At 30.5% G+C, this 13,973-nt stretch overlaps 1 protein-coding gene across 2 annotated transcripts; it reads right to left on the bottom strand.

Annotated features, from left to right (window-relative positions):
• On the bottom strand, positions 1–13,228 carry LOC139491571 (uncharacterized). 2 transcript variants are annotated; one of them, XM_071279326.1, is made up of 10 exons: positions 13,131–13,228; positions 11,489–11,532; positions 10,518–10,603; positions 9,841–9,912; positions 9,224–9,365; positions 7,168–7,262; positions 6,597–6,665; positions 3,786–3,879; positions 2,776–2,880; positions 1–1,291 (listed from the first exon to the last, which is right to left on the bottom strand). In XM_071279326.1, the coding sequence occupies exons 1-10, from the start codon at positions 13,136–13,138 to the stop codon at positions 756–758; spliced, it is 1,251 nt and encodes a 416-aa protein (XP_071135427.1). In that variant the 5' UTR covers positions 13,139–13,228; the 3' UTR covers positions 1–755. The 2 variants fall into 2 exon arrangements, with proteins under 2 accessions (XP_071135427.1, XP_071135426.1); XM_071279325.1 differs by lacking the exon at positions 13,131–13,228 and having other exon boundaries at positions 11,489–11,577.
• Between the last annotated feature and the right edge of the window lie 745 nt (positions 13,229–13,973).

Below are 13,973 nucleotides of genomic sequence, written 5' to 3'. Positions count from 1 at the left end.
TTGAGCCCACCCGGAAATCCATATCCATAAACGTAAGAATAACATGCACCATAAACGATTACTCCAAACTTTTGAATTTCTGAATAACTATGTAGAGTATGGTAACCTTCTTTTTCCCGAAATACTAGTGTGGAATACATTTTATTACCGATTTGGATGCTTCTTAAAGTGCTATTAACTGGTAACTTAGAATTGTCATACGTTATATTATCTATAACATTTGATTCAGCAGTAATGACAATGAAACGTGTTTTTTTCGTTGTCCATGGATCGACGCAATCATAGAAACTTTCATGAATGTCGTTCATATACGTATGAGGTATTACAAACATGTAGTTATGATCATAATGCCTAAAAGAAGGCACTAACGACATAAATCCATTCCTACTTAGAGAAAATGCCTCGTTTACAATAATTGATACCTGTATTGGTCGATTTGATTTCACATAAAACGGACCATCGGTTGTCATTTTAATGTCAATGAAATCTGCGTGAGACAAATACCTTAACGTGGTTGTTGTGTTATCAGCTATCAGCACGCGAGTGTTTGAATCATTAGCTACTATTCGGAAAATACCTTTAGGATCTTTGAAATTAAAGAAAGGAACGATGAATTCATTACCCCATTTGTCAATGGGAATTAAAAGTTCTCTTAATGGATCGCAATGGATGTCATTAGTATAAAACGCACACTGATTGCCTGAAATAACAGATATTCGTTTTGAACTTTTAATATATGTTCCTGTCAAATCACGTTAATGTGATAAAATGAAAGTCATTCCTCTATTGAGTTCTACTTTAAGAATATCGGTGTTAGAATAGTTATGTCCGTTGTAAAATAAGCTTCCAGTCATCTTCAGCAGAATATTCAACTTTGTATTGTCTTCAGTCCCAACAATGCCGACCAAACTCCCTCTCATGGGAGTGTATGTCGTAGCCATATACTCTGTAGATAAGCTATGAGCAGGAATAACATAAAATCCTTCCTTATTACCTGCTTCCTCATTGTATCCAAATACAGACACAGGTACGGAGGCTTTTACATAGATTCCTTTATTCTCTACTTTAGTTATATTTGATGATTTCAATGACTGCGGCAATTCTATAACCGTTTGTCCATGATTTATTGTCTTATTTAAAGTTTGTTTTAACGCTGGACTCTCGATGACAATCCACCCTTCTTGTTCTGCTGCAACGAGGATGTATATATGTCGATAACTTTCAGATCTATTTCCTTCATTTGTTTCGTATTTCATATGTAGAAACATCAGCCAGTAGTCATTATTCAAATCTAAAAATAAAAGGAATATATGTATGAAAACAGATATTATCATTAAACAACTATACACGAAATTGCTTTTCAATAGGATACAAGAAGAATTCATGCATTTGATATAATTGTTGGTTTTTTTCTGTACAAATTTTATATGACCTTCGATGCTTTGTTTTATATAAAAGCATTTGTTAAGACCTTCTAGTGTTTTGAACACTTTGCATCGATATATTCAGCATAATAAATAAGATTCTCATACAATTTTAGAGTGCGTTATATTTGGTTGGTTTTATTTATAAATTTTTATGTTCAGTTAATGCTTTATTATATTTTTTATTGCTTTTTGTTTGTGCTTTTTATTATTAATCTGGTTATATTTGTTTCAAAAAGGAGAGGACTAATTTACCAAAACTTCAGACTATGATCTGCTTTGTAAAGTCTTTTAATATTCACTTACTATAATAATAATTACAGTTAACAAATATAATTTCCTGAATTTGATAATTTAACAATGTTGTGGTTGATTTCAGAATAACTATGAAGATACACGCAGTTATTAACAAGTTTTGACTAAGTATTTGTTCAAAAAGGTTTAAGATGAATCTTATTCTAGTATACATAATATGTGTTGTCTTTCAAAGACATTGTGTTCTAATGATTCAATTATTGTTAATGTTGTTCTTCGATTTGTTATGGCATCATGCCTACAGCAGCAGGATGTGGCACGGAATAAGAGGAACAGAAATATACAGATATTTGAAAAATATTTCAACATACATGTACATGTTTGATACAGACTCGTAAATTTAGACTTCTGAAAAATGGTAAGGATTTATTCCTAGTTATGTTTTTATGTCTGCCTGTTATACTTTTGTTGATATTTTAGTATTAAGATTAGAGAAGTAACATGCACAGAATGTATATTAATAGGAAATGTGTTTGGGTTTAAAAAACACATACAACAATGTGTGATGCTACAGTGTTGCCAGACAATACAAAAACAACAGAGTGTACAAAAGAGGGACGAAAGATACCAAAGGACAGTCAAACTCATAAATCTAAAATAAACTGACAACGCCATGGCTAAAAATGAAAAAGACAAACAGACCAATAATAGTACACATGACACAACATAGAAAACTAAAGAATAAACAACACGAACCACACCAAAAACTAGGAGAAAACATTGAACAGAATACTAAAGATGAAGCAACTCGAATCGGTCTAATCGATTGATACCACATGAATAACACGACGAGTGGAATTCTTATGCTGCTCATGTTTTATAGTTTGTGTTGAATCACAAAATTAAAGAAAACAAATAAAACAAAGATGGCTATAATATCTTATGGGTTTTAATGTCAGGAAGACATTGTCAAACAAAAGAATAGTACTAAAAAAATCCCAAACTTAATTTGCGACTTTGATCTTAATGCAAGTTATCCTCAAAGTCGTTGTGCCTAGAACATATAATGCGAATAAAAAGTAAACAAGGTAGTTACCCGGCGTCGTCTTCGTTCCATCTGTTGCTGCTGTTGCTGCTATTGTCGTTGTTGTTACGGTCGTTGTTTTGTCTGCATCAGAATCTTTTGTTGTAGTGACATTATCTACAAAATTCAAAACTGTAAATGTATGACGGTAAAGTCAGTGTACGTAGATACGACATGGCATAATAGCTATATTCGATAACTGTCATAGGATACCGCATATACTGCATATCATATTTTTTTTCAAATAAAGAAAGAACTCGGCTGTGTTCATAATTATTTAATTTAGTGTCTTTCATTCCCGAATTTGAAATCGCGTCACCAACTGTATATATATACTTTGACTGGTATTCAGCACAATACAATACGATTTACAATTTGCCTGATTGACCCTTGTTGAGTAAGCATCCATGTTTTTGGGACATTACGGCGACAGTATATGCACTGTTTTTAGCCCCTTAAACTATTACGCCAACCAGGCTGTAAAGATATCTATAGCTTTATTCAGTTTAGAATTGTATTTCCTCGGCAGCAGCTGCTTTTCACAATAGATGATTTATTGTACGTGTACCATGAGAAGGCATGCCTTTCAAATAAGCTATATCTTCTGTCTTAAAGTATGAAAACAATTACCATACAGACACACCAAAAGTAGAAAGAAAAATATTGACAAGAAAAAGAGAAAATCAGTGCTGTAAATGTACAGTTGAGATTAATTTCACATATGCATTTTTATCGACGTATTTACCTTAAGTGATCAAAATCGTTTGAAGAGACTCTTATTTTGGTGTATTTGTTGCAGGGTATCTCCAGTTTGTTACTCCGTAAACTACGATAGCAACGGAAACTTTTTAAATACTTGAGGTTTCGTTTAAACCCGTTGCATGCTATTGTGAAAATATCAATCAGGGAACTCTAGCTTATGTTTTCCTTTGTTTATCACCATTTGAAACTCAAAAGATAAAATCATAATGCAAGATACCTAATTAATGTGATATTTTAAAAGTCAAGTAGACATTACGTACGGTTGCATAGGTCTTTAGAACAGCAATCAGTGATATGTTGTAATGAGTGAAAGTCACGCCTCCCGAAACCATGTGATACTGATGGATTACACACCTTTAAAATGCAAACAAAAAAATAACGTAACTTATTCTTTCTAAAAGAAAAGTGAATTAGTCGACCTCTTTAAATTCGTATTCATGTGAACTTCAATTTAACCCCTAGCTAGAGATTGGCAACGCATTCATTGTACGTGTACCGGTTATTTAAAGAAAAAGAATGTCAACAATAAAGGTGGAAGTACGGTAAATCATTTGATTACTAATTCGATGCACATAAAATCATTCTTATACGGTTAAAAACAATGAGAAACATCTATTTTTAATCTATAAAATAAAATCAAACAGACCTATAAAAATCCAATAGCACGTGTTGGTTAAATCTATTCATATCTTTATTTATGTTTGCATCGCTTGTACGGTCAAATCGATAGTTAATTAGATGGCGTCTGGACTAAAATACACACGAAACGAACCTATATATGATCTACCCCATGCTCTGTAAAATGTTTATTTTAGACTCTTGATAAATGTTTTACATTGTTATAAATCAAATATGATAATTTGGGTCAAATCGGTGAACATGAATTTGACAGCTAGTGCCCCTTTAATCCTGGTATCTATGATGAATTATTTCTATAACTTAATTTGATTTGTTAGCTGATACTTCTATTAAAATCATTAGTAAAACCAAATTGACTTGTTGGAGTGCTTTGTACGTCTTAAACGGTTTCATCTACATAGCATGTATCATTGACGCTCGAATTAAAACATTTTACAATGCACGTAAGAATTTCCATCAAGTAAAGAAACAATATGAAAAACAAAAACTATCCATTCTGAATCGACAAATATCTTTAGGAGGAAAGCACTATTTTTAAATCGTTATAATAAGGCTACAAATATATAGTTTCAAATTTAATTCCTGAAGTAATAGTTTTGTTATTGCTTTTACTATTTCAATTACCAATTGATCGTTCTAACATAATTACTGGGATACACGCTCGTGTTCTTATGCACAAAATATGCATATCTTTTTGTATGTCGTCGCGCAACTTGATTGGATAACGTATTGTCTAGTTATAAGCTTAAGATATTTTGCAATTGTTTTCAGAGCGCAAGCTTTAAAGTTTGTTATTCCAAATTCGTTTGTTTTTTTATTATGTTTTCCATATTATAGTGTTTAGGCTTTTGCACATTGTGAAAAGACCACACGGCAACATAGAATTGGTTATCTTCGTTACATATGAACACTACATAAGTTCTCTCGTTGGCAATTATAACACAACTCCTAATTCACGTGCCGATTCCTTAAACTATTTGACAATGTTCTGATTTAATATAGCTCATTTTGATTATTGACAAATAGGAGCATGTTAAAGTATCTGTTCTTGTTTCAGTTTGCTTCTCTTGAATATATATATTTTTTTTTTAATAATATGTTTACTTCGGTTAAACATATTTGATTCGAGTCAGACTTGGGGTCAATTACATTGGAATGTAATTAATTAAATTACACATCACATTGCAAAACTGACCAATTACATCAATTACACATTACACTGTTTTTGAAATGTAATAAACTAAATTACAATTACTTTACCAAAGTAATTACTTAAATTACACATTACATTTTGTCATGGTATTTTTTATCAATATTATGCATGTATAAATAATGCATGTGTAAAATATTCATGTAAGCATAGTTAAGCGTTGCATTTGATAATCATTAGCTATTTTAATGTTTTGTCATTTAGTCTGAATCTCTCTGGTCTGAACACTTTGACATCAATTCTAAATAGCTTTTCGACAGGAGTTAATGTGGAGGATATTGCTTGATCAGAACATGGAAGTTCTATGATCAGAAGATCATCATATTGAAAGGAGGGGGAATTGGTTCCTATTAACTTGCCAATACATCAAGAGGTATTTTGACATCTCAGAAATGAAGTAATTTAAATTAAACTTAATATAAATAAAGATATTATTCATAAATCATAAATATTTTTTTTTACATTATAAATATCAAAAAGTGTGCCTGTCACAATATTGAAAATAATTTTTAGTACAAATAATGTATATATAATGTCTAAATATTAGCAATATTTTGCTAATTAGATAAAAATACATGTAACAGTGGCATTGCCCCTGGACATTTTAATCTGATTAATTGCTGTTTGTTTTTACAGCTGTTAATTTTTATTTCTATAATCCTTTTGTGTATACTAATTTGACAAAATGATTGTGTGCAGTGATTTTAAATTCTCAATGAACTGTCTAAGAAAGATTTTTCACAGTGACACTTTTTATTTGGTTTTTGTTTAACAAGGTGATTAATTACTTATCAATCTATTTAGTTAAAAGATCTTTCTTAAAAACTTAACACTAATAAATTTGTAATATATGATTCTCACATTTTTAAAATTTATAATTAAAAAATAATTATAAAAAAAAACTATCTGTAGGTCAAATAAATATTAATATACATTGTAACTTCAGTATAAATTATTTTACAATTTACATTATTAAACACAAATCCTTATCTTCAACACCATAAAAGTATATGTAATTGAAATGTAATTCAAAAGTAATTGAGCATTACATGCTTTTTTCAATGTAATTAATTAAATTACCATTAAATGTAATTGAAAAAAATGCTCAATTACACATTACATTCAATTACATGGAAAATTGTAATGCATTACACTTAATTACCATTACATTTTCAATTACACCATCCCTGATTCGAGTCATAAAGACGATTTAATTACTTACAGAGGCACGTCTACATCCAGTGGAAAAGAAAGTGTCTCCAAACTCTGTTACTGTATCTATGTAACATACCTATAAGAATATAAATATGGATAACAAATTATATAAATGGAGTTCAAAAACTCGACAAGAAGTAAAAGCTATTAAAAAGTGTTAATCAGTGTGACATTAAATGTTTCTTGTTGCTCTACTTAAATTTACCGAAAAACCTCGGTAGCCTCATTGGAAGCTACACTCTCGTTCCACTGACTGGCTGACTAGCAGTTGTAGCTAAATCTAATTTTTGAACCAAGTTAAGCTTATATTATATCTTCTCATTTCAGTATATGCAAGATAAACATGATAAGTATCGTTTCAACTGAAACTATTACTTATCTTATTATCATATCAAATAAGATAATTGTGGCGCTTAATATCAAAGGAGAGATTTACTTACTTACAGCAAGATGTATATCAATGAAACTTGCAATTACCATGCTTTTCGATAACATATGATTAAATTGACCCTCTCACTTATAATTTGGTGTACATAAGACACAATAAACATGGGTAATATATCTTTACCAAAACTCACCTCGTTAGTGTCACAGACAACTATGGAATGACATATGGACGGATCTGGCGTTGATGTACACGACACACATACTGGTCCTCGGTTTGTAGGATAATCTAACAAATGATATGTATACAGGGATTACATAATGGCTCAAGAATAAGAATGATTTTTAAACTGTTTTATAGTATCAATTGCTAAGTTAAACATGTTATTTAAAACCCAAAATATCTACAATAGAGCGTAAGATTGTATATAACCATACAATTGTAGTATGTTCAATTTAAAACTGTTTACGATAGACACCCTGCTAGAATGTATATGTATAAACAAGCCAATATTATGTGATAACCCCCCAAAAAATCATTATTAGCTAAAACCATACTGAGTCTTCTTAGATAATATATTATATTCTCCGCAGGAAATATAAAAGATTTGGAAATGCTACAAAATGTACCGTAAACATAAATATAACACTCAGATTTATGTCGTGTAATGTTATTCTTTTTTCTTATGTTTGGTGTATGTTTGTATTCAACTTTGTTGAACATTTCCCTTATAAATGATAGGAAAGCAAAAGCAGATGATATATGTAGTATTTAAACATTTCAAGGAGCAATTTTAAAAGTCTTTGAGAAAAAAAACCAGTTGATACCCCATGCTTGTTACATTCATCATTGGATTAAGTGGAAAAATTTACTCTGATTTTCTTATTCATTATTTTAACTAATAATCATATATTCATAAATTTTGTTGATATGCGAATATATTATAATTACTAACATGGTGTGTTAGTGATCTAATACGATATATATGGGATCAGAGATTCCATTTGGGGGAAGAGCGAAGCCGTGTAACGAATTTTTCTTACCGACTATCTTCATATGTGGTATTTTGACTAGCGGCCTATCAAAGCGATCAATAATTCAATACTTAGTATTAAGTTCCTACATCCCTTTGTCGATACAATAAACAAATGCCAACAATAACAACTTTTTAGTTTTAAATTAGTTTTATGAATTTATTTCAATCGTTCATTACATGTACCAATTTCTTCGTCTTTTGAGTCCTTTCAGATTTCGTTTTTTGTTTTGAAAGGGAAGTAACTTCGTTATGCCAACAATAATAACTTGTTAGCTTGAATAATGTTTTATGAACTTATTTCAACCTTTTATCATCATTTTCTCTGTTGAATCTTTGCAGATTTTTATTCAACACTGTGTTGGATTTATTTAGGGTTGTGGTATCTTTTGTATTTTGAAAGAAAAGTAGCACCTTCTAAACCCATATGGGAACTAACTATATATGGTAACTAACCCAATATTTTTTAGAACAACCTATATGAAATATACATATAGTCCCACGTGCTACTTTTAACCAATAATATCTCTATAAATATATTGGAGGTAAGTTACATATATGTATGTTGATTTAATTATATCAACCGTGGACCTATAGGATATCAATAAAAAATGTGTTCTTGAAATATTTAACTATCACTATTTAGCAATATTCCGTCAAATGTTAACCTGTCGATTAGTAATTTTTTTACATATTTTTTTAAAGCCGAAACTCTAATACGGTAAAAACTGCTTGAGCTAACGAGTGTTTAATTTGTACATAATTTAGGTTTTAATTTGATGCACATTAAGATTGACATACCGAGTCGAATATTAGATGTCATTGTTTACATACATTAATATAATAGTCGGCACTGAATAAAATAACACATCAATTGACTCGAACATCTTTAATTCAACAAGAATAATACCTGGTCATCCTTTAACACGCATCAGTTTAAGCAACATCAAACACCAGAAGTTATCACATTACCAGCAAAATCTTTGACGATTTACTATCAATACATGTAATTACTTTTTATTTAACAAAAATGTTCTGCACATCAAACTCTCCTGTAAACTTTTAACACTGAAGTGATATTTAAATAATTAAATAAAAGAGAAAGGATAACCCAGACATTTTTATAAAAAAAATCAGAAAAATCATTTCCCGTAAAATAACTTATGCAAATTTACCAATAATTATATATAAATCAATCATTGGTTTTCATCAGTACCTGGTGCCCCGCATCCAACTGAATTACATATATCTTCTTGGCAACAATGTGTACAGTCAATCGGTAGGTCATCAACACTGTGAAAGTCTGACTCAAAATCGGAACTGTTTCTTGACGTTGATCTCTTTGCTGTTCCACAAATCTGATCAAGCATAGACACATGTACATGTATATTTCAGGAAATGTAAGAACTATTATCAATTTATAATTTATTAGAACGGGTCATAGAAGATAAAAAAAAAAGAATCGTATATAATGTTTGGTCTATAGCGTAAGGAGTCAAGGTAAAGTCAATTATTATTTTTTTAACAGTTTTGTCAGATTTTCGGGTCGAACATTTACTTTTTACTTCCAAGAAGATGCATATTTCAGGCATTTTTCATTTAATCATTATATACTTTTCGTTTCAATTTAAATAATAGAAACGAATACATGAACAATGATCGGAATATCTTTTTTTTCAAATCAATTATGTAATTTTTTTGTTTTTTGTTTTTATGTCATTAGTTGTCGTTATTTAATAGTTATATTTATATTCTTTATTATTATTCTCATTATCATTGCAACATTATCATATATATTTTGGGCCCAACAACGCTAAAAAATATGATACAAACCTGCTTTACACCACACCCTGTCCTGTAGCTGTAATGGCTGTTATCATACTTAAATCTCTCAATGATGCAAACCTATAACGTGAACAAAGCAGACATTATAACATCAAAATCTGAATTTTTGCGCAATTCAAATTTACATGTATCTATGATATGAAAATAAAACCTTCCAGATAGAATAAACAAATATTTAACAGTGTGGTATAATAAGACAGCGGTCTTCATCCTAAATAAAAAAGTGTATCATTGTAGCTATTTAATTGCCACATGCTAGAAATGATTTATTAAGCATCTTCAATTAAGATAAATTACGTGACACTAATCCCACAGATAGGTTTGCGGGTTTGTTTATATTGTTAAAAGAAGATGACCAGCTTCCTTGTTTTTGCTTCTTCTCAGACACTACATTCAGGTTAGATTGTTCACCCCTAACATATTCTGAAACCGAAATAATTGAATAGCGTTTTAACCAAGATTAAAACAGCTTATTACACATGTTGCAATGTACTCTTTATCTACGTTTATCAAGTGCTCTAAGTGCTCTACGTGACTTTTAACTGGTTTTGCCAATGCTGTGTTTAAATCTGATTTGAGTTCAAACTTTTATAGGTTTGACATAATAATCATATGATACTCGGTTTATGTTGTTTAATTAATGAGAATAAAGAAAACAAACAAACCTCGTTAGCAGCACATCGCTCAATAGTTTTACAATGACGTGGCTGAATTACATCGTCACAAGATAGACAGGTCAGTGCTGCAACCCCTATTAGTAAATACAAACAGTTAATAATTTGGTAAACAAAGGAACACTTTTTTAAACGTAGGCATTTAATGTAAGATAGTTTAAAAAGCAACAGTCACATATTCACCTATCTTCAAACCTATTCAGGTTTATGGATGATCAAACTCGGCAAAAAATATGATAAAAGAAATAATTTGTTTTTTGAAAAACTTCAACAAAAGGAATATTGCATCAATGGGCAAGTAAGGGAATTTAACGAGGAGAAGACACTCATTTCTTATAAGTGAGGTGAGTTTAAAAACTTGAGAAGGAAGAGTGAGTAGGCCTATCGCAATTTAACAATTGGGCGTGTTTTAACGGGATCCATATCAAAAGTTAATAATACAAACACCAATGTCAATACTGAAAATGGCCAAGAAATCAAAAATAATAGTTACTGTGGTAGGAAGTAAACTGATTATTTATTTATTATTAGAAACACAGTGCATCGTATTTTGTTGTCCCTTTAAACATCAAAATGTTCTTACAATTCATAATTCCTCGCATAATAATTGGCTAACATTTGAATATAGCAGTTTGAACTTTTCCATCATGCCAAAATTATGTTAAAAACTCCTCCATGTTCTTCTTAATATAACCACATTTAGGCAGAATCCAAATGAAAGTTTTGATATGCACTTATTGATGCAATCTCGTTAAAATTGGGTAAATTATTTACATGTTATACTAGCAAACTAAGCTACACTTTTTAATGTGGAATTTGAAAACCTTAATATCAAATTCCTAAAATAGAAAATACACGAAGCGATTGCGTTTCTATTTGCCTCAACATATATTGTTCAAAACCCTCAATACTATCTTTCAATACAAGTACAAGAATTAAATATAGAACAAGACAACACTTACTACATGTATGTTGCAGAATGTAGAAACTATATAAAAAAGTTTGTCTGAAAGAGAATATGGGAACATAAATCATAATATGTATTAAAACATGTATGCATAGTCAAACATAACAACAATTTCAACATGAGAAAGAGAAGATATGGCTAACTAGGCAAATTTAACGCGTAAAGAAGACAGTGACGTCATTGTATGCTACAATTAATCATTCATAATTGAAGCATACGAAAAAGGGCATTCTTGAAATCTAAATATTGACACAGCCACGTTTACGCCATTTGTCTGTGTCGTAATTTGAGAGATATCATGCGATTATTATACAAATAATATATAATATCAAGAAAGAACATTTTGCCTTAATACCATAAATACAGAACAGAAGCGTTACCCAAAATCGTGTGTCCATACACTTAGTTTCACTACTTAAATATCTTTCACGGTTGTTCTGCATCAGCCGATCATTTATTACGTAGGAAAGTCAAATAGTGCGTAATTCAGCAATATGCTTGAAGCAAAGTAATTTAATGAAAAAGCAATATGAAATGTTAAAATTTCTATTGTATGGTACTAATGCAATCAATACAAATATTATAAAAACGTTTTTTTCATAGGGAACGATCATTTAAAAAAAGGGTGGGTGGGGTGTTTTTTTTTTCTGAAAAATATATTCTGATCCCCAAATTGAAAAAAAAAAAAAAACAGATGACAAACGAAGTTATTCTGAATTCAGATTTTCTCCATTCCTTAAAGTGTTAAATTTTGGAAAAAAAAAAAAAAAAAAAAAAAGAATTTGACTGAAAAACAAAACAAAACAAAAATGTTCCCTAAACAAATTCTGACCGAGACAAAACACCACCAACTCCTCCCCCTTGAAGTTTGATGGTTGCTCCGTTATTAGTTTATTGATAATTTGTTTATACTGTGTATGTTATGATTAATTTATATGCTCTTCAGAAAACACATGGGAAATTTGGTGGACTATTGGTGTACTTAATCGAACTAATGTATAACTAGCTTGTTAGCACTCATGTTGAGAGGTTAGAATCCACAGTTGGCCGGTGCGCTCGACTCAAGTATTGAAATATCAGTTTTCCTACTGAATGTCTGTGGTTTTATTCAAGGTCCCCTGGTGATGTCAATAAAATTACATTTTTTCTTTATTTGTTATTATCTGTATTTTGACCAAAGACCGTAAATGTTAAAGTACCTATAATCATATATATAGACTATGCTGGGTGATGGCAGACTGAACAATGATTAGTATGCATTCATATCTTGACGTGTATCATGCAATTTACAAATAGAATACAATATTTAAACAAACGAGATGATAAAAATTTTAATATTTTTATATTCTTTCTGTTTTATTTTTATAACAAATCCGGCATATATAAACATATGTGATGACACACATATGCTAGCCTGTCTCTTATAGAGGGTAGTTGCTTACATTTTACGAGTAATTTTTTTTTTTTTTAGTTAAATGATTTCTTAGAAAGTTTTACTGCTGTCATTATCTTGTGTACAAGTCACCGGCAAACAAGAATATCCGTATGAATATTTTCTTTTTTATATTGTAAAAATAATGCTGCCAATCAGTTAAACGAAATGCATCAACAATAATCTAGATATCTTCATTACTTACAATTGCATTTTTTCTCCAATACATGTAAATGGACTTATTTAGAACATCCGTTTGATCTCAAAATGTCTTTGAATATCAACACGTTATGTTGTCATAAGGGTTATCTGACACCGTACATTACAGGAAACATAATAAGTGTTCGGTATTGGTTGTTTTTCAACCAATCATAATCGAATTAAGATTATATAAATAAGAAGGAACTATTTATAGCACATGTTCATTGATAAAAGAAATTAAATTCAAGATACACATTAGTACTAAGTGCTCTCTTATTATTATGGCTTCGTTGAAAATATTCTAGTGTTACAGTACTGCAAGCAAGGCGATTGGGTATGATTGCAAGTGAGACAACTATCCACTCAGTTTAAATGAAGTTTCTGGCTTTTGTTAGTCTTGTTTGATTTTCAATTCTGGTTTCTTGTGTATAATTCGAAGTTTAGTATGCAGTCCTTTATCACTGAACTAGTGACATATTTGTTCAAAGGCCAGCTGAAACACTCCTCTGGGTGCTGGAGTTTCTCACTGCATTGTAGACCCATTGGTGGCCTTCGGCTGTTGTCTGCTCTATTGTTGGGTTGTTGTCTCTTTGACACATTCCCCATTTTCATTCTCAATTTAATTGATGTAAGCATTTATTACCTATGCATTTATGAAGACGTTTGCCAAAAAAATATGCATGTTAAACCTAGTTATTCTATTTATACACGTACAAATGTACATGACCTGTACTTGATAATGTATTTATATAACTAATGTTCCACATTCATGATATTTCACTAAATCTACTTGTCGAAATTATTTAAATGAAACCGAACGCAACAGGAGTGATCTATTGGGGTTATA

This window comes from Mytilus edulis, chromosome 10 (assembly GCF_963676685.1).
Source record: "Mytilus edulis chromosome 10, xbMytEdul2.2, whole genome shotgun sequence".
NCBI lineage: Eukaryota > Metazoa > Mollusca > Bivalvia > Mytilida > Mytilidae > Mytilus > Mytilus edulis.
The sequence above is the reverse complement of the archived record's forward strand: the minus strand, read 5'-3'. Positions and strand labels throughout refer to the sequence as shown.

Coding starts and splice junctions, on each gene's coding strand:
- LOC139491571 (XM_071279325.1), bottom strand. CDS start 11,561: ATGATTTATGTTCCCATATTCTCTTTCAGACAAACTTTTTTATATAGT. Junction 10,604..11,488: donor CATTCTGCAACATACATGTA/GTAAGTGTTGTC, acceptor ATTTACTAATAG/GGGTTGCAGCACTGACCTGT. Junction 9,366..9,840: donor CAGGGTGTGGTGTAAAGCAG/GTTTGTATCATA, acceptor ATGCTTGATCAG/ATTTGTGGAACAGCAAAGAG.